Source organism: Nipponia nippon, unplaced genomic scaffold (assembly GCF_047370975.1).
Source record: "Nipponia nippon isolate SJK-2023a ecotype South Korea unplaced genomic scaffold, ASM4737097v1 scaffold_15, whole genome shotgun sequence".
In the NCBI taxonomy this organism is placed as follows: domain Eukaryota; kingdom Metazoa; phylum Chordata; class Aves; order Pelecaniformes; family Threskiornithidae; genus Nipponia; species Nipponia nippon.
In genome coordinates this window covers 10,044,636-10,064,913 of record NW_028262331.1, presented here as the reverse complement: position 1 = coordinate 10,064,913, position 20,278 = coordinate 10,044,636, and the positions used below count along the sequence as shown (strand labels likewise).

At 54.7% G+C, this 20,278-nt stretch overlaps 1 protein-coding gene and 1 long non-coding RNA gene across 9 annotated transcripts; one reads left to right on the top strand and one right to left on the bottom strand.

Moving 5' to 3' along the window:
* Positions 1 to 11,867: 11,867 nt before the first annotated feature.
* Positions 11,868 to 15,923, bottom strand: SRSF1 (serine and arginine rich splicing factor 1). 5 transcript variants are annotated; one of them, XR_015703599.1, is made up of 6 exons: positions 15,280 to 15,922; positions 14,726 to 14,910; positions 14,282 to 14,454; positions 13,832 to 14,018; positions 13,301 to 13,420; positions 11,868 to 12,385 (listed from the first exon to the last, which is right to left on the bottom strand). XR_015703599.1 is itself a non-coding variant. In XM_087752390.1 (5 exons), the coding sequence occupies exons 1-5, from the start codon at positions 15,471 to 15,473 to the stop codon at positions 13,398 to 13,400; spliced, it is 762 nt and encodes a 253-aa protein (XP_087608516.1). In that variant the 5' UTR covers positions 15,474 to 15,923; the 3' UTR covers positions 11,868 to 13,397. The 5 variants fall into 5 exon arrangements, 3 of the variants coding, with proteins under 3 accessions (XP_087608516.1, XP_087608518.1, XP_087608519.1); XR_015703600.1 differs by lacking the exon at positions 13,832 to 14,018 and having other exon boundaries at positions 14,216 to 14,454; XM_087752390.1 differs by having other exon boundaries at positions 11,868 to 13,420; positions 15,280 to 15,923.
* A 178-nt stretch (positions 15,924 to 16,101) lies between these two features.
* LOC148056324 (uncharacterized) lies at positions 16,102 to 20,051 on the top strand. Of its 4 annotated transcripts, none has more exons than XR_015703457.1 (4): positions 16,102 to 16,281; positions 16,593 to 16,801; positions 17,486 to 18,043; positions 18,196 to 20,051. It is a non-coding gene; the product is annotated as an uncharacterized LOC148056324 (long non-coding RNA). The 4 variants fall into 4 exon arrangements; XR_015703456.1 differs by having other exon boundaries at positions 17,486 to 18,727; positions 19,381 to 20,051; XR_015703458.1 differs by having other exon boundaries at positions 17,486 to 19,603; positions 19,761 to 20,051.
* The last annotated feature ends 227 nt before the right edge of the window (positions 20,052 to 20,278 follow it).

Below are 20,278 nucleotides of genomic sequence, written 5' to 3'. Positions count from 1 at the left end.
TTCCGCTAACCTCCGGGCTGCACCACTGCGGCCCAGAGGGGGGAGGCGGCGGCGCGGCGGCCCGGCGGGGCGGCGCGGGCCCGGGCCGCCGCGGCGCCGCCCCCGCCGCCCCCCTCGCCTCGGGGCGGGCGGCGGACCCGGGGCGGCGCGGCGGGGCGGCGGGGCGGGCGGCGGGGCCGGGGCGGCGCGGCGGGCCGGCCGCCCCCCCCGCGGGGCTGGCAATGGGCCGGTCCCGGGCTGGGGAAGCCGAGGCGAGCTGTGGCGAGAGAAGATGGAGGAGCGGGCGAGGTGTCCAGGGCCGCCGCCGCCGCCTCGCCGCGCCCCGGCCCGGCCCGGCCCGCGGGGGCCGCCCGCGCCGCCCGCCCTCCCCTTCTCCCCTCCCCGCCTGCCCGCCCGCCCGCCGCCCCCGCCCGCCGCGCAGGGAGGGAGCCGCGGGGGCGGCGGCGGCGGCGGGGGGCGGCTTCGCCCGCGGGTGCGGGCCGGCGGCGGGCGGAGGCCCCGCACATGCCGCCCCGCCCGCGGCGGCGGCAGCAACAGCAGCAGCGCCGCGACCCGCCGGGCCGCGGGGGCGGAGGGGGGCGGCGGGGGAGCGCGGGGCCGCCCCGGGGGTCGCCCGGCGCCGCGCCGGCCTCGGCCCAGCCGGGCATCGGCTTCGGCCCAGCGGGGCTGCCGCGGCCCCTGCCGCCGGGCTCCCCGGGCCTCGCACCCCGCCGGGCTGCGGTGCCGCGGCTCCTGGGGTGCGGAGCCCTTCATCAGCGCGGCCTGGGGGCAGCGGCAGCCCCGCGGCCCGGCTGCTCAGGCCGGGCTCCCCGCGGGCTGGGACGCGCTCCCGGCCGGGCTGCGCGGCCCCGCTGCTGCACGGCCTCTGGCCCGGCTCCCGGCGATCGGGGCCTCCGCGGCCCCCTCCCCGGCAGGCTTTCCGACACACGTCAAAGCAGCAAACTGACCGGGTTTGCTTGTATCTAAGGCATCTTCAGCGCAGCACCTGAATGCAAATCAAAGCCACAAGCAATTAAGTATATACTTACCGTTAATTACGTGTTTACACACATCAAGCACATCCTTGACAAGCGGTCGGACGGGGCCCCGAGCTCCCGGCGTTCCTCGTGCCTCCCCGGTGCACTCGGGGGACGGGGACGGACGCGGGTGCAGGGGGCCTCTGCGCCGCCGCCTGGGGTGGCCCTGCGAGGGGCGTCTGGCATTTCTCCTGCAAGCACGGGAAAAACACGAGTGCAGCAGGTGAAACTGGGAGAGGATGGATGCTTTAAAACTAGACCTCTGCTCATAGGCAAGGGCCGTCTTCCCCAGGGCTGGGGGGAGATGAGAACAGGCTTACAAGGCTTTATTTTTTTTTTTTTTCCCCTGGCTCCGATCAATCCTCTTTGCCCAGGCCCAGATCCATGCTGAGCCGCACTGCGCGTCCAAGGCCGTGGTGGTACCCGCTTCACCAAAACCACCCAGCAGGTCAGGCGTGTGAAGAAATACAGGCACGTCACTGCGGGCTTCCGTGCAGCTTGACCTCAGTAAGCCGGGCTAAATATGGCTCACGTCGATGAAGTTTCCTATAGTACTTCCTCCCCAATGGGAGAGCCGGGTGGTTTTTCTTGTCTCCTGTTACAGATAACGCAAAGGCCGGTCCCGAAGCCCCGGCTCTGCGTAACGCCGGTGCCGCGCTGCTGCGGCGGGGAGGGGGGACAGTGGGGACCGAGCGGCAGAGGACTCGTCGGGGATCCCAGCCCGCCAGCTCGGCCATCGCTTTGTGCAATCTTGGGCAAGTCACCTGGCTCCTGCGGCGCTGGTCCTCAGCCCTCCCCGAGCGTTTCTTCACTTTGCAGGAGCATTGCAACACAGTAGTTTTTCTGTTCAGAGTGCCGCTTGCGATTGTTTCGCGCCTCTCAGGCTATCTGCTAGCTTTTTTCCTTGAAACCCCTGTGAGTTTGACTAGTCGAGTGATTATGTCAAAATCTGTTTGCATTAAAAAAAAAAAAAAAACTGTTTCTCGGCCTTGTGACCCCAGAGGAAAGTTGGTGGCTATGTGCCCGGGCGGCTCGGCTGCCTGGAGTGGCCCGACCCGCTCAGGGGCACCCGCACGTCCGAGAGTCCGTCTGCCTCGGGGAATTTGGAGCCTGCTTGTTTTTGACCACCCCCGTAGACCACTGTGCTGATGCGTGCGGCGGGCAGCGCTGGAAACGTGCAAAATATCCCCCTTGCTCTGCAGAAGCTCTGACTTAGGAAAAACAAACCAAAAAAAAAAGGAGTGAAAGGGGTTTGCTAGCGCACGTGCAACAGGCGTGCTCAGCCCTGCCGGGACCGCGCCGGCCCGGCTCGCCCGCGGAGCGTTGGTTCTGCTCGGCAGAGATGCTCTCCCCAGCCGCGGCGCAGGGGCAGCCGCAGCGTTGCCCCCCCCCCCCGCGTCCCGCTGCTGGCATAGCACTGAGTCATCGAAGAAATCCTGATGAGCATGTAGGAGGCTAAACTCCACGTTTTTGTTGGTTTTACAACTAAAGAATCAAGAGGGGATACGGGAACAAAACCTAGAAGACTCAAAGCCTTCTTACTAAGTTGGAGGAAAGGGAAACAGAGCTGGAGCCCGCTTTCCTCTCGACGGCGTCGGCCCCTCTCGCACACCCGACACATCCCGCAACGGGGCAGCAACCGCCGAGAGAGAGCTGCGTTGGGAGCAAAGCGATCTGAGGCTCCGCAGATCATCCCCGGGGGGAGAACAAGCTCGCAGGAGCCGTATTTATAAAGGGCAAGTCTATGCCAAACCCAACGAACTTTCCTTTACCCAGAATTATAACTGGAAATATAAAAAGCCACAGTGTTTGAAAACACATATTTACATTATATATGCCCCAAAGCAGAACAAACAAAGGTTAGATTTGTAAACCCTCCATCTTAATTAAAGCAGCACTGCTTTGGACAAACCCACAAAACAGGTGGCTTGAAGTGTTGTGTTATTTAATTTATACCTTCCAGCTCCCTTAGTCATCGAGCTGGGACAGCGATAGCATCAGCAGCCACCCTGCTGCCGCTCCGGTACCCGCGGCAAGCGTGCAAAGGGAATTTCCATGGGCCCATTTACCACCGTCCCGAGGCTGCTCTTTTCTGCCTTTTCAAACAAAAATCTTCCCTCCTTTCTTCCTCAGCACTTCCCAAGCTGTTGGGAAGGTCAGGAACGCTGCCGGGGCTGCCGGGGTGTCCTCCACCTCCAGCGTCTGTGCCGAGCCGGTTGTGGGGAGTCTCCCGGGGACCAGGGCAGCACCGGGGCTGCCCCTCGGTGCCACCGCCACGCTCTGCCCGACGTCGGCACTGCCGAAACCCCCGCACAGCCCTTGGCCGCTCACGTGCCCTCTGGCCACCCCGCACGCGGCTCCCCAGGGACATCCGCCTCCAGAAGCAGCAATACCCACGGGTCATTTGTCAAACCCACCTCGCGGCGCGACTCGGAGAGAGAGGAGCCGTTTCCTCCACCGTGCTCAGCCACGAAACAGTTAATAAAGTGCCTATTCGCACAGGCGCCATTAGCTGTCCTGCCTGCTCGGGGAAGCCGGGCAGGGCAGGGGGATGCAGCTCCCCTCCCCGAACCCGGGAGCCCCAGAAGGACCATCTAAACTCTCCCCATTTTATCCCATTATCCTTGCAGAAGCCCCCTGCGCGTTAGGACCTGTACCGGGACACGAACGATAAAACGATAATTTGCTTTTCTGCTGTCTGCACATCTCCCACGGTCACAGAGCGGGTGAGTTGGGCTGGGCGAGAGCCTGCCCTGCAGCACCCGTGCACCCTCCTCACCCGGCACCTTCAAAGCCGCAGCGCTTTCCCCCAGCCCCTGCCTGCCTGCCGACACGCCGTGCTCTGATTTCGTTCGGCGAGCATGTGCTTGCATTGCTAAGAATAGAAAATGTTGTCAAATATTTCAGCTTTAGAGGAGCCCCTTTCTGTTTGTGCTCTGCTCCCCGAGCGACGCGGCGGGCTTTGAATTTCACAGCTCCATGGGGCTGAAGAGCCCTCAAGTGTGTAAATAAGCTGCAACACGTTACCGAGAATGTGCTCCCCGCAGGCAGTTTCCCTTCAGCTGCTTCCCAACTTTGTGTCTTCTCTGGTTTCTCTCTTTGCAGCCTCAGCTTCCCTCTCAAACTGACCAGGGAAGCTAAAAAGAGGCAGTAAAATACATCACTGGGAAGCGCAGGTTGAGGCAGAGCGTGTGCCCGCTGCGAAGCCTCAGCCGCCGTCCCATGCCGGCTCACGCCATGGGAAGATTCGGTGTCCCCCAAAGAGCATCCCACCACATCCCTCTGCCCAGCGCCCGCTGGACAAGTGCGTCCCTGCAGCAAAACCTGGGTGGGGCAGACAACCCATTTGCTAGGCAGAGGGCAAGGGAAAGCTCTCGCCAGACGGCTGCCCACAGTCGTCATCTCTGCCACCACGCGAGCCTGCTGCCACCCATCCCACCGTCCCGTCTGTCCCGCGCCCTCGGGCAGCGGTGGCAGCGATGCCCTGCCCGCACCATGCCAGGGCCACCCCTGCCCGCACCATGCCAGGGCCACCACGCATGCCTGCCCCGGGGCTTGGCGGGAGCGCTGCCGCTGCGGAGAGAGCACCGTTGCCTTCACGTAATTAGCGCATCTGAAAGATCGCTCCACTTTTCAAAAGAGGAAAATAGGATGCAGGAAATTACCAGCCAGCTTGGCTGAATCACCACAGAAAGGCACTCCGACAATCAACGGAGAAGAAGCAAGAAGCCACTCAAAGGGAAGGAGCCTCGTTAGCAGGGCTCAGCAGGGATGGCTGAACGCTGCTCGGTTCTCTGTTTTCATGTTTTCAGCACCAAACTTTCAGGTGTGTGCCGCTGCAGCAGTGATGTGCAAGGAGGTAGGGAGGGAAACTGGAAAAGCCAGCGTGATGCCCACAGTGGTGGGGTCGTGGTGCCACAAGGGCCGCATGCTGTCCTGGCAGCGGGGAGACCTCCGGGTCCGTACGGAGACGGTGTCGGCTCCCACCACGCACTCGCCTGCCCAGGGCTCCCCGAGAGCCGGGCGATGCCGTGCCCCCCGCCAGGCAGGAAAAGCGGGAGCGTTAAGGCTGCTCAGTGCTTTCAAGCATTCCCTGGTGAAAGCATTCCCATGCCAAACATCCCTGCAATGGTCGCTCCCTGAACTCTTCCCTGCCCGCTGTTCCTGGGGCACCCACTGTCCCCCCTCGGCTGCCCTCCCTGGGATTTCATCGTCCTCCCTACTCTTTGCCGTCCCCGTGAATCCGGCGCCATCCCCTCTCCCCGCGGTGCCGCAGCAGGCAGATTCCCACTTTCCCACAGCCTGATCTTTGCCCTCCCAGGGCGCACGGCACCGCTGGGGGCTGCCTCCCTTCTTCCATGGCTCCACTGTGCATGCCACGGCCGCGCGGGAGATGCTCAGTCCTGGCCAGCACGGCCCACGGGATGGCGGCCAGCGAGCCGCGGCCGAGGAGGAGCAAGCACGGCTATGTTTAGCCCTGCCGCCGGCGGGCAGCACGCCGAGAAAGTGGCGTTATCTCTTCCCACCTCCTTGTCCTCAGCTGTGCCGGAGCTAATCTCTGCTTGGCACCTTGAGCGGCGGAGCTGCCCCACGCCACGAGCACCCAGTGTCCTTTTGTTATTATTTCAGTTATCTCCCTCACAACTTTTTCCCACAAAGCAGCTGCGGAACAGCGGGAGAGCTGCCCTCCCTGCCACTCGCCACGCTGGCTCTGGGGACGGGTGGCAGGCTGCTGGCTTTGCCACCGTCCTCAGGCACGTGCAAAATTACTGCCCGTGCCCCAAAAGCGGGGCCACCCGTCTCTGCTGCTGCCCGCTGCGGGTGCACGCCCGGGGGACGCCCCGGGGCAGCCCGGAGGCAGCCAGCCCTCGGAGGGGTGCACAGTGCCGGGGCACTGATGCCATGCAGCGCCGATTGCCCACCCTTCTCACCAAATACTCGGTTCTACGCATATATATGATTTATATGTGATTTACACAGAGACATGCAGATATTCAGCGTTTTCTGTTTTGTAAAAGGACGTTTCAGAGACCCGCTGGCAGGTGCTCACCGGCCCCTGCCCAAGCGCACCGTCCGCCCCGCACTGCCCTTGGCGCTTCGCCTTTGAGCAACCGCTGCTGCTCTCCAAAAAAGCATCCACAGTTTGATTTGAAAACTTAACGAGACAGAGCATGTACCAATTACTTAGCGGCACACTCCTCCGGTTAATCACCAGTGACCATTTTTAGTAATAATTCCTGCGGGGCCGAGGACGGCAGGGAAACATCCGCTCCTGCCTCGCTCCCCTTCCCACCATCTGCCCCGGCTCCTCCTGGGCGCGGGCTGTACGGCAGCAGGCACATAAGGTCAGTGCATTTAGGGAAAAACACGGCCACTGAATTAGAGCAGCCGAGCCGGCGAGGAAATCCTAGCGCTAATCCCTGATCTTTCACTGACACACGGCAAAGCTTGGGCAAGCTGGCTGCCTCCCTCCTCCCCAGCCACAGCTGGAAAACACGGATAATGCTGCATTACCTTCCCTGCAGGGCTGCTGCGATTAATAGCAGCGAAGAGCTCAAAGTCCTTCGGGGAAGGGAACGGGGATAGCAGGGATTAATACCCAGCTAGATGGCTGTGGTCCCCCGGGACCCACTCGTGCCTCTGCCAACACCGTGCCCCGTTTTCTTTATTCTTTGATATTTAGTTTGTTGGGTTTTTTTCTGGGACCTGGGGTGTTGTTTAATCTCATTTGGCAGCTATGGATTGTCTCCAAAATAATCAATGTTTGTGCATTCATCTGCATTGCTCAGCTGATCCTGCGGGGATCAGCATCCAGCACCGGCAGGAGCCTCGGGCAGAGCAGCCCCGCTCCGGCGGGGCAGCGAGAAAGCGGGCGGCCACCGGAGCGGGGCTGCTCTGCCCGAGATTCCCACCAGCCAAGGAACCAACTCCACGTTTCCCACAAACCAGGCAGGAGACGATGCTCCCCGCGCCTTCCCTCCGGCCTGCAGCTTCGCAACGTGCGCTTTAAAGATACACACGCGTGCGGGGACGGAGAGGCACCGCGGCCAAAGGAGGCAGAGTCAAATCCAACCCAGAGCTGCGCAGAGGATGTTTTTCCCAAGTTTAAAACAATATCAAAAATCACTAGAAAAATACAGTCCTTTGTCAGAAGGAAAATAGCCCGAGTTCAGCATACTGCCAAGCTTTTAATTTTTAGATTTCCACTGGCATTTCTGCAGCCTCTCGGCATCCCAGCGAGTAAAACAGCTCTGGGTCCACGCTGGCAAATCTTCCCAGGTAAGACATCCGTGCGGTCTAAGCCAGGATCCGTCACATCATCGGCTTCGCAGGGTGCAACCAAGTCATGCAAGAAACGGGTATTTTAAAAAAAAAAATATTATACGTGAAGCGTGACTCGCTAGCTGACTCATAGAAATATGAAACTCACTTAAGGGATGAATTAGAGCTATTAGAATACAGAGGTAATTACTCATGCGAACAATGCCCTTCTCACCTCTTTAATGATTACACAAATTAGCGCATAAAATTATGTTAATAGCCCTACAACTGTTGCACATAGAGGCAGCCCTCCGGTCGGGAGGGGACGAGCCGCAGCAGGCTGAGCCCGGACCCCCGCGCCGAGGCTGCAGCCCATCGAGGAGCAGGCAGCGCGGGCAGGGACGTCAGGCAGCGCGGTCTGACTCACTTGCCTTCTTCAGGAGAGCGGGAGAGGGATTTTAGGGAATATTTGTTACACAGAACTTCCTGGAATCTTCTTTTTTTTTCTTTTAAATTCAGCTATTTGAAATAGCTTCAACTGCAATTCAAGATAAACCGCTCTTCACTGTGCAGGTGCAGCGAGGATTATTTTGCAGTCGGCATAGTGGACTCTCACCAAAGCTGTAGCTATTTTTAGCCCATCTAGAAATTACTATAATTCTGCCGTACAGCTAAAAACTGTCTGCTGTTATCAAGAGCAAGAAACCTCGAGCCACGGCTAACACGAACAGACCAATGAATGAGTCTGCTGTTCTAAAGCAGAAGTTTCTGTTCAAAAAGAAAAAAAAAAACAAAACAAAACCAAAACAAACAACAAAAAACCCCAAACTGTGGTTTCGAGGAGAAACCACGAGTTTTCTAACCATTTCTATTTCAGCGCGAACGTTAGGTTTATTAAGTACTCCGCTATCGGTACGATGCGCGATTAAGGACGGATTCCCTCCCTCCCCGCTGCACTTCCCAAACTGTTTGCACAATGAAGGCAGTATCGCGCTGGGCTGCCGCCGGGCAGCTGCGCCGGCCGAGGGCAGGACAGAGGGGCCACACAGCTCCGGGGCAGACAATTGCCCTCAGTGTACCAACAAAGCGGCACTATCGGAAGCGCAGGACCGTCTGAAAAGGCAGATTCCCCGCGTAGGAACGGCGGAGAGCTGCTCCAGCGCTGCTGGATTGAAAACGTGGTGGCACCGGGGAGGTAACGCCGCGGGCGCCGAGGGCGGCTGCCGGCCCGCTTCCACCGGGAACGTGCAACCCGCTGTGAAACCCACCCGCTTTTGTCCTTGCGCTGGAAAACAAAACGATTTAGGGAAGGGGGTTAAGTTTGGCTGGCCCCTCCGCTTTCATAAAGGCGTTTCCATCTTCCAGTTCCTACCCCTTTCCATTTTCTTCGGAGCCAATGGAAACCAATTGAACACCTTCATAAAAGACACACTCGGTGCCTTGGGTTTCATCTGTTTAAATCCTAGAAAATACGCTCCCAGAGTAAGCGCCAGCGGAACAGCTAACGTGGTCTGACTGCTGCCTTCCAGCGGAACCTGTTCCCGCTAATTTACGTAAGACATTAAAATAAATGGAAGCAAGTTGTACCCAACGGCCGCAGCTGGGCGAGTGGGTGCCTCACGAGGTCCGCGCCTGGAAGCCGGCGTTCCCCGTGAGGGAAGTTGAGCCGGCGCTGACTCAGGCTCATTTCCATCCTCAGCCCGAGAAGCCAAAGGGGGAAAAGAGGGGGCGCGGGGCTCCCCGGGCCGTGCCTGGCAGCAGCGACTGCTCCCGAGCCTCGGCTGACTCCAAACCACCTCGGTAACAAAGTTAACGAACTCACAGAGACATGGTGTAATTAAAAACCAAGAGTATGTTATAAGGCACAGACTTCTCCACGTCTCCTGGCGCTATCAGAACTGGTTTATAGCACATTCCTGAGATATTAAATTAATTCCTCTATTTGTAAAGTCCATTACGTCAAGCAGAGAACACACTACTCCCCCCGAAGACAGGGAGCCATGCTGGCTGCTGCGGATGAGAACCAGAAATTAAAAACCAAGGCAGCTGGGGAAAGCCTTGGCTCACCCAACGAAGCGGGCTGTCCTCCTCCAGCAACCGCGCGTCCGGCTGCTCACAGCACGCCGCCAGACGAGATTTTACAGGGGAAAAAAAAGGTCTAGAGGCACGAAAGGCAGCAGAGCTCCGCGCTGTCAACAGTTTTATTACAGGATCTCAAAGCGCTTTACAAACACCAGCGCCGAGCAGCACCGTGAGGTACACACCGGAGAACAAAGCGGAGGGGCCGGTGGCGTCGCCGGGGCAGACGCGCGGCAGCAGGAACGCGGAGCAGCAGGTCGTCGGCGACCTCGCCTCTCTCCCTTCGGTGCGGAAAGCCAAAACGAGAGAAAGGACTCCAGTGTTGCTCCGTTCCCTTCCATTTTCCAAGCGAAATGAAAACGCAGCGTTTCCACTGAACGGGGAGGATCAGCAGCCTTCTTGCAGAGGTGCGATGCCCATCGGGTCTTTATGAACTCGACATCCGGAGCTTTGCGCGAAGGTGCAGAGAAACACCGCTGTTACCACCTCCTCCTCGGCAGAGTTCGGCGCCCTCCCGCGCTCCCCCCCCGAGGAGGAACAGCCTTTCTGCGGGGTGACGTTTGCTACAGCTGCAAACCACTTGGAGACAATCTCCGAAGCGAACAATTGTCAAGTATTTCCCGCTCACGTAGCTCAGCGGCACGCGACAGAACCGGGAGCCGAGGCGTCGCCCCTCTCCGTGCACATCCCTCACCTGCCAGCTCTCCGTTGCCAGGACCACGCCTGACGTTTTCAAAGCCCTCCTGCACCTCGACCGTTACATCTTGTACTTCCATAGCTTGAAGTCACCTGAACCACCCCTTAATTAGCGCTCCGGCATGTTAATTAGCTCCTTATGAACTTGCTTAGAACCACTGGCCTGGACTCCCTGGGTCAGAACCCGCTCTCGTATTTCAAAGCGGGGACTGTAACCCCCTTTCGCCAGGGTCCCGGCCTCCTTCGCTCTTCCTCCCCTGTGAAGCTCGCTTTCTTCCCCAACGCCACGCAGCCAGAGAGCAATCCTCCCCAAACGCCACTTCGGTTCAGTCACACCAAACTCCTCACGTTTCCTTTTGTGAAAGAAAAGGTTTTGCCTCCCTGAGCACACTCATAACCCAACTGTAAAACCGCTCCCGCCTCACCTTTCTTCCACACAGGTGACAGAACCCATCAACGCCCACAAGGGTTTGGGGTTTTTTGGGCCAAACTTCCCCTTTCAACAGCAGGCACCTACGTGCCGCCAAGCACGCGCCGCTCGCTCCGCTCCCTTGTTTCCCACCCCCGACTACAACCTCCGCTGGCAAGAGCCACCCCACCTTCGCGCTCCCCCAACTCACCCCGCTCACCTCTACCCTTCTCCTTTTCCTCCCACCTGGCATCGCCCCACTCGAGCACCTAGGGCAAGTCCGTTGTCCGTAACAGCTTTCACCTTCTCCCCCCAATACAGCGCTTTCGCTATCAGAATTTCATAACTTTTGGAAAAAAGTACATCTCGCGTACACACCTTCGGCAATACAGCATTGCTGCAGGGAAACAACGTTCTGTACCAACCTACTGCCTGCCACCGCCGCACACGGCACCCTTCACGGTGTTACGCGCGCCAGGCTTAAAACCCAAATCTGCTAATCCTGCCCCAAACGCAAATCCCGGTTTACAATAAAGCAACCCTCCTGCCCGCTCCCTACGGGCCGCTCCGTTTCCCTGCCATACCGAAGCAGGCGGCAGTCCCTCCTTTCTGAAAAGCCAAGCGCGCGCTCTTTACGCAGTACCCTACTTAAACATTAACGCGATCGCCGCCTGCGCTGCGCTCCCTAGGACACTTCTATAAACCGGCAGTTCTGTTGGGCGGGAAGAGACGCCTTTCTGCTCCGCGCCGACTTCGCTCTTTAATTCACTGTAAATTAAAGATCTTCACACCTAAGCACTGTCGCTTCATCAGACAACCGAAGGAATACGCACGCACTTCCCACAAAGCCATGCCAATATTCCCCTAGGGAAGGGGTGGCGTTCCCAGCCCGGCCTCGAGCTGCGCACGCCGCAGGGGCGCGATTACCCTGCGCCTACGCCAGCGACAACGGCTCAGCAACCTGCCGCAGGAACCGGCTCCTCCGCAGCCTCGCTCGCCTCCTGCGTGCCGACACTCGAGCCTGCAGGCACCGCCGAGGTTTGCACACACGCTTCTACCCGTATTTATTTCCAAGAGGATTGCGGGGGGAGCGCTGAGCCCGATTAATCTCATGTTTTTCCCCTTTGTGATCCCTTTAGAAGGGTATCGTTAGCAACAACATTAATACTAAAGCATCCGCTTTTAAGCGGTGAGAATTCTCTTTTCCCCTACTCGTATAATAAATTCCACCCATTTCCCAGGGAACCGATCCTTTATTTAGGAGAAGCTCAAACATCAACGCTTCCTGTGAAACACTACAGCTCTGTTGAGCACAAAAGCCTTTTGTCTGAAAACTTGCGATTTCACAATGCTACAGTGGCAAGCAAAGACTAAGACCCTTAGCAACAAATGATGACAGCCATGCATGTTTTTTTAAAAATTTTATTTGTCAAAGAAAAAAAGGCAATAGCCAATTGAAAACCTACTTAATCTTTAACTCCAATTTTTGTCTTTAAATTTAGCGAAATGACTTATTGGTTTACTTTTTTTTTTTTTGTTAAACAAACCCCCCTTTTTCCCCTTTAACGTTTACCATCTACTCGTGCTGAATCCTTCCAAGGAGATTGCTCCAGCGTACCTCTCCAGGTCCTCGCTTTGCTCCTTTTACCAAAAAAATGAAAAACTCCATCGTGCATCTTAAGGGCTCCAATCGTCAAAAATAGGAAAAAAAAAAAAATCTTTGGAATAGCCAATTGAGTTGAATAAAAAAAATCCACACGAATGCGGTTTGGTTGGGGCAGGAATCCACTCCTATGTTCCTGGTAATTTGATCCCGCTCCATGAATCCTTGTAATTCAGCCTCCCTATCCTATCCACATTATGATTTGAATCCAATGATCCAGCTCCAAGGATTGGGATCCAGTGAGCCCTCTCCAATCCAAACCTTTATAACCAGCAAAACCAAAAAAGAGGAGGCAAAAAGTTAGATACTGTAATGAAAAAATAGGATTCTGGGGAATGATCAGTTATGTTTGCCATCAATTAATACAGATGTACATTAATAACTATCAATTCCCCAAAACAAACTTTTGAATGGTGATGCTCAGATACTTTTTAGAAATGTTAATTACTATTTGGAGGAAACATCGTAATATTTACAATATGTCAACTGAAAATGCCAACAAACTCATTGCTCGTACGGTGGTGCACTACAGGTTTTGTGGTTGCAAAAAATGTTTATGAAACTGGAAAAGCTTACTGCTAAAGCTATCCACCTACTGTATGTCTAAACTATAGCTAGCACTCCCAGCTGGAAGGTAACAAAATTAACTAACTGGAGTTTTCAAACATATTGGTGAGTCAATTGTGAATTAGTCTGAGGGGGCAGGGCTGAGACTTACGAAATTATTCCCAACTAGGTTTTCTATTTTTGCTTTCATTCTGATACTTAAAAAAAATGAAATAGCAACGCTGTATCAGTCACACAGAGGACATGCAGATTTTAGCAGTATTGATATTATACTCTGATTTAAAGATACCCTTGATCTACTACAAGTGTACGAATACTACGTAACATTAACACTTGTAACCAAATGCTGCATGACGAAGTAAACCAATACTCCCGCCCCCGTCCCAGTTTATTCCTTTAAAAAACTAGAATGGAATAGAGAATTACAAAAGCAAGTATTTAGCACAATTGCCCCCCAAAAAAAAGTTTTAAAGAAAAGAGCAATTGTAGTCTGCGGTAACTAGAACATGCCTGAAGCGACACGTAGGTGCACGTACTCAATTAACCTGTCTCTCAGTATAAGGTCAATACTGCCAAGTTCATCTGTGACAATAGCACTTGGAGTCATACCATTGCCTCCATTATTGATCTGATCCTCCTCAATCCTCCTTTTGACAATCCTAAAATGATTGACATGTGCTCCACAATCCTTTAATCCAAAGCATTCTTAATCCATCTCTTCAGATATGTCTACAGAAAGACACACGAAAAGGCAAGATAAAATATAAGATCCCCCAGAAGAGACAAGTTAGCCACAAACATCCCAACATCCCCAGCTCGTATAAACCATAGCTGAACACTGAGACATTTACACAGCAATACCACAGTTCGGAGAATGTTGGTATTTAACTAGAACTAAATCGAAACAATCCTGACTGACATCAATTAAAATACAATTTACCAAAGACATGAGGGGAATGTTGATGTTAAGGAGCAAATACTCACTAGGGATTTTACACAAGAATGCAATTCAACACTTCAGCCAATTTGAATAAAACAGTTTGAATTAAAAAAAAAAATGAAAGACTGTACTAAGTAAAGGAAAACTGTGTACAACATGGGGTTCTACAAAAAGATCAGAGCTAGTGATCATTTATGTACGAGATCGGGATCTGCTGTGGCGGGGAGAGTAGCGTGGAGATCCTCTGCTTCTTCTTGGGGAATAACTGCGGCTTCTGCTGTTGCTTCGACTACGGCTTCTGCTACGACTACGGCTGCGTGACCGAGATCTTCCATAGCTTGGACTTCTTGGGCCATCAACTTTAACACGGATGTAGGCAGTTTCTCCCTATTGAATAGACAGAACTTTCGATTGAAAAGTCTAGGCTTTAGGGCCATCTTTTTAGGCATGCTGACAGACCGAAGATATCGTTTACTACGGCACAGAAATAGACGCCAAAGCTTTAAAGTCTATCTCCTGACAAACTGACCACAGACTTATTTAGCTGCTTTGTACGTAAACAGTGAACACCACACGTTCCTTACCTTCGCATCCTACTGTTAAGCCCCTTGTATCCAATTCTGGCCAAAGAAAGTAAGTATGAAACCTACCTCATGAGATCTAAATTTAGTGTTATCCAGTTTTCGCACAGCGTAGGTCATATCTTCCTTCCGTACAAACTCCACGACACCAGTGCCATCTCGGAAAACATCAGCATAACATACATCACCTGCTTCACGCATGTGATCCTTTAAATCCTGCCAACTTCCACTTGGAGGCAGCCCTATATAAAAAGCAAGACGTTACTTTAAAACCGGATTACATCCTCACCTCCTGTAGTTGCACAGCGTCACCTCGCAGCAAACAAAAGAGACTGTTGAGCAAGCAGACGGGCTGCCTCGAGGAGCTGCCAGCACCGTACGGGCAGCGCTTCTCCCCGGCTACGCGAGGCGATGCTTTTTAAGGAACGACTTGGAGCCGCATCGCCCCTCGCTGGGAAGCTTGCCTGGAGGAGCCCGGGGGAGCACTTGGGCTAAGAAAGAGGAATGACTCACCCGAGACGATCACTCTGTACTCCGAGCGCCGGGACGGGGGGCCGTACCTGCCCCGAGGGGCTCCGCCTCCTCCGCCGCCGCCGCCGCCTCTGCCGGTGCCCCGGCCGCTCCGAGGGAACTCCACGCGGAGGCGATACCCATCGTAATCGTAGCCGTCCCGCCCGTAGACGGCGTCCTCCGCGTCCCTGCGGGACGGGACGGGGCGGTGAGCGCGGCCGCCCGCCCCCCCGCGCCGCGCCCTGCCCACGCACCGCCCCCCCGCCTTTGTTCCCGCTTCCCGCCGCCCGGCCCCGGCCCCACCCCGCGCCTCCCGCCGCCCCCCTCCCCGGGCCCCCCCCCCGGCCCCCGCAACGCCGCGGGGCCCCGTTAGCGCGGCCCGAGGAGGGCGGGGGGCCAATGCTGCACGGGCGGGGGGAGGCGGCTCCCGGGCGGCCGCCCCCGCCTCAGGCCCGGGGCTGGGGGGGGGGGGGGGGGACACGGACACGACACGGGCCGCGGCGGGGCCCGAGCCCCCCTCACCCGGGGGCGGTGGTGGGGGGTGGCGGGGGCCTCACCTGGGGTCCTCAAACTCGACGAAGGCGAAGGGCGGGCCCCCGCGGCGGTTCTTGAGGTCGATGTCGCGGATGGCCCCGTACTTGTAGAAGACGTCCTCGATGTCCTTGGTGCGGATGTCGGGGGGCAGGTTCCCCACGTAGATGCGGCAGTCGTTGTTGCCGGCTGGGCCGCGGATCACGCCCCCTCCGGACATGGCAAGGTCAGCAATGGCTGCGGCGGTGGAGGGCCGGAGCAGGGAGAGCGGGCGGGCGGGCGGGCGCGGGGCCGGGCCGGGCAGACGGGAGCGCACACGCCGCCTCCCCCAACAACCGCTTCAAAATGGCGACGGCGGCTCCCCTCGCGCTCCTACTGCGCGCAGCGATTTCACTCCGGGACGCAGCACCTCCCGCGCCCACGGCGAACGGGGCGGCGCCCGCGTCTTCCGCCGCGCCCTCACTCCCCCGTCCTGCGCATGCGCGGCTCTGGAGGAAAGTAGTTCCTCCTTTCTCGCTCCTCGGCAGCTCCACCGAAGACGCCGAACCTGTGCTGCCGGTGCAGCTCGCGAGCGCGAGGGTGCGGCGAGCTCGCCTGTCCCCCAGAAAGCCCGCGGCGGGGGCAGAACGCAATCCGCGGCCGCCGTTTTCACGGCGGCAATCCGTATGGCGTCACATCCGGTGCGGCGTCCGCGCCAAGAAGGCCCGGCCGGGGCCGGGGAGGGTGTATCCCACAGTGCATCGCGGCGCCGCTTGGCGCCAAGGCGCGCGGCGTGTCCCACAATGCACCGCGGTGGGGCCGTGTGCAGCGGCCGTGGGGAAGTGGGCGGGCGGGCGGGATGGCGGCGGTGACGGCGGGAGCGGGTCGCTCTCCGCTGTGGGCAGAAGGGGCTGCGGCCGCAGTCACGGCTCTGTCACGTTGTGGCGTGCCCAGGGGACGGGGGGGAAAGGGCTCTGCCCGCTCCCCAGGCGGCCGGGAGGGACGAGGGTAGGACGGAGGCGAGCTGGGACCGGCTCGGCCACGCTGAGGTAAAATGGCTGCCCTGAGGGCACAGGGAGCTGGATCCAGGCCTGGGTCCACTGCTCAGCCATGCGAGCATCCTGCTTACGTATCCCCTTCAACACAACATTAAAAGCAAGTTTTAGGATTCTTGGGTTTTGGTTTTTTCCCCCCCAGCAATGTGCTCTCCCATTTCTGAGCGCTCCATTGTGGTTTTTAGGGGCTCTTAGATTCATCTCACAGCCTGCTCTGGAAGGACACTCAAATCTTTGCAGGCTGAGCACGATGACGTTGAGCAGAACCTTAAGAATGCACTTGACTTTGTTCTGTGTTTGTGTAGGTTAATAAAAGTGGAGGAACAAAAAAACATTTTAGATTGAAGCAAGTTGCACCTCAAGTGGACGCATTTATGAAAACATCGTCTCCTGAGGGCTATGTGCTCCTGCAGATGCGCGCACGCGCTATGCGGTCCATCTTCGGAGGTTTAATGAGAAAGGCGTACAAAAGAGGGCAGGAAAGGATTTCCTGGGGAAGAAGCAAGAAAATAAGGTACACTTACGTTATGTTTATGAGTTTGTAATCTAAATAAAGTCACTTTAAAACACCAGCGTAGTAGTCTAGGTTGTCACAAAGCCTTAAAAAACGCGTTAAGGCAGTAAATGTAGCTGTAGATAGACAAACCGCTTCGGTGCGCCCCAAACCCTTGGAGCACAGCAGCTCTTCCCTGCGCCGCGCCAGCAAGACTCGTTCCTCTGCTCGCGCCCCGCCGCTTGGAGTTCGGGTCGCAAATGGCTTTGGAAGCGAGAATTTTGCGTGTGATCCGCAAGCTACAACAGATGTGGGAGGGATACTTGTAAAAATGTTTGAAATAGTTGTGCTTTTGCAACCTGGATGTCTCTCGTTTATCCCTTGGTATCTTTTGTATCAGCACAAGCGAGTCCGTGTGGTATGGAAAGGTTGAGTCGCTGTAACCACCGCGATGGGGTTAAAGCAGGATCTGAGTGTGCAGAAAAACCCTTTAGGCTCCTAAGTTAATTAAGGGATTTTGAAAAATGTGTCATGCCTCTTTAGTAGAGTCTGTCATGCATACTTCATTTTTCATGTGTTAATTAAAAATGCATATTCCTCTAGAAAAACAGCAATCCCAATGACTTACAGTTAGAAAAATATTTTCAGTATAACGTCATAACGTGTTTGACTGTTACAAATGCCTTTCATTTTTCTCTCGCGTAGGTTAACGCACAGCAATGTGCTCTGCTCGAGCGATTTTTAACGTTAGTAGTATCCGTGCTGGATTGCTGGTGGTTTAAAGACAGACTGCTATTAATCACTGAAAGATGTTATGAGAAAGCCCATCTTCAGAAGTGATGGTTTGCAAAGTATAAACTACCGAGTATCTGGGGATTTTCAACATCTTTTTTAAAAGAGTGTTATGGTTTCACAGTCTCGTTTGTAGCGGAACACGAACCGGTGAGACGGTGACGGCAGTGCCCCTGTGGTTCCAGCGCTGATCTACGTGACTTCAGTGGGTGCTTTTGAGTGAATACGTTTTTTTGAACCAGCACAATTTAACAAGCTAAATCAGTTATTTGCCAGCTCAGCAGAAATACTTGTTGCATATTAAAAAGAAAAGAACAACTCCCCTCCCCACAAAAAAACAAATCTCAAAGACCCCAAATATCCTCTTCCCAGGTGTCGGGAAGGCTCCATCCTTTGCCAAGAAGTGAGTCTTTATTTTCAAAAGCTTATTAAACTGCTGAAAGTTATTCTTAAAGGTATCATAAAATAATGGTAAGTCCACCTGGTTTGTGAAAACCCTATTGCGTAATTTCTTTTGTGTGTTAATAATCCTCATAACTGCTTTAAATGATTGCCTTAATTACCTTAATGAAGTGTCTCTTTATAGAAATATTGAATGTTTTCTTCCTCCTTACCTTTTTTAGCTCTGTGTTATCAGTGGAGAGCTTCAAACAGCTGGATAAGGTGCAGAACATTTATTTGCTTAGTCAGAGTCACTTCTGGCTTTCTGACAAAATGTATATGTGGAGAATCATTAAACATTAATTATGCAGAAAATAAATTACCGGGAAGAAAATGGCAAATAATCTTGCTAAAAAAAAAGCCGACTACTGTAAAGTTACAAGCTTTCACTCTCAAAATGAGAGTAATAAAGCCCAGGGCTTTCAAACGGAGAATAGTGATGAATATTGCCAATATTAACTGCGTAACCCAGTACAGGACGTGTCTCAGGGTGCTGAACTTACCCAGGTGGAGCTGTGCTGGAGGACGCTTTCTTACAGCCGCTCCTCAGTCTGCTTTAGGCCTGCTCCCCTAGAGAAAGAAAAACAGCAACTTCGGTTTGGCCTTTCCTGGCGTTTTCACAGCTTTCCTTCCTCTCCCCCTCGTTCCCAGACCTCTTCCCACGGCGTTAAAACTCACTCTCGCTCTTTGCAAATAACCATCCCGATGCCGCAGGTGGGTCTTTTTATGCAAAAATACTAAAATGCTTTATAATGGGGTCACTGCTCATTATAAAGAAGTAAATTATAAATAAATTGTGACGAAACAGAGGCATTGGCAGCAAAGTGTTTTTCCCAAGATGGGGAGGGTCAGGGGCCGAGCAGGGACCGCAGCCTGCCTCTGAGCTGGGTGGGTTGGGCGCTGGCTTTCCTCCCCTTTACCGCTCGCCTGGCTCTGTTAGCAAAAACCTGTTCTTCCTAAATCACCGGCGGCCTCCTTGGTACGGTACGATCCAGCTGGGATTAGCCTTGACTAATCTGACTTTGTCGCAAAATAACAGGTTCGTCAAAGCTCAGATCGTTTGGAAGAAAAGGGTCGTTTTTAAAACGGCGTCTTAAGTTGTAACGTGGTTTTGGAGAACTAAGCTTTGAATTGTCCAAACTTGCTGTTTCCCTCCCGTAACAGTCGTTCTGAATATGCTGCTTGAGTGGTTTCTTGTGGCATTTCAACAGTAAGACGAAACTGCACAGATAGCGTCTTTGGAGCTTGAAATATAAAGCCGATGTTTTGGGGGCCTTTGATTTTAAATAGTGCCTCAATGTTATCAAAGGTATTCATTCGCATGTAGAAAAAAGATGCAAAAATAACAGCCCGTGATTTTTTTTCAGAGAAACTCTGAGTACATTGATAAGACAAGGAAAGTGTGTGTACGTTTGAAAATACGTCCCATAAAAGCGGATGGTGGCAGAGCTCGTTTTCTTTATGGAGACTGATACGTAAGCAAAAAGATTTCATGTGCACGTGCTGTGGCATGTCTGGATGCAAAGGAAAAACACAGCACACTGATGGTGTGAGATTTTCCTGAAAGCCAGCCCGTAAGGACACACACAGGTAGAGCTTTAAAGAAGAAAAGCCACTCGGAAGAGCAGGCTGCGTCAACGGGCGTTTTCCATAGATAACACCACCGGAATTCAAATCACGTTTGGAAGGCATCATGAAAATGCTCATTTTTAGAAATTCTGAAACGTTGCTTTTTTTTCTTCATTAGAACAGCTACACCGTTGCAGCTGTTAGGCACAACGTGCTCAGCAGAGCCGTGGTGGTGAGGTCCGGGAGCAGGGTGCTGAGGTCCTCACGGGACCCCTTGGCCCGGCCGGGCCCCGTTCCTGCGGCCGCGGCAGTGCAGGACCACGAGCCACCTCGTCACCCCGGGCTGGTCTCCAGCAGCCTGCCGGGCTGGTGGGAGCGATGCAAGGGAGCAGAATCTAGTTAAATCGCATGCGGTTATTTGTCCTGCTAGTAGCAATTAAAGGTTAATTATTAAAAAAAAAAATTTAAATAAAAATCAGGGGGTTTGATGTGATTTCTGCTGTCTTGTTTTTACATTACTTTGATTTTCAGCGCCTGGTTTCACCTTTGATTCCCACGTGCCAGCGCACCACGTCTGGGGTGGGGAGGGGAAGAAGCAGCAGTTCGCGCAGACTGAAAAGTTTAAATGAGGCCCCCAAACCTTTTTTAATTGATTTCTTTCCCTGGGAAAACATTTATTTTCATACAAGGCTCTGC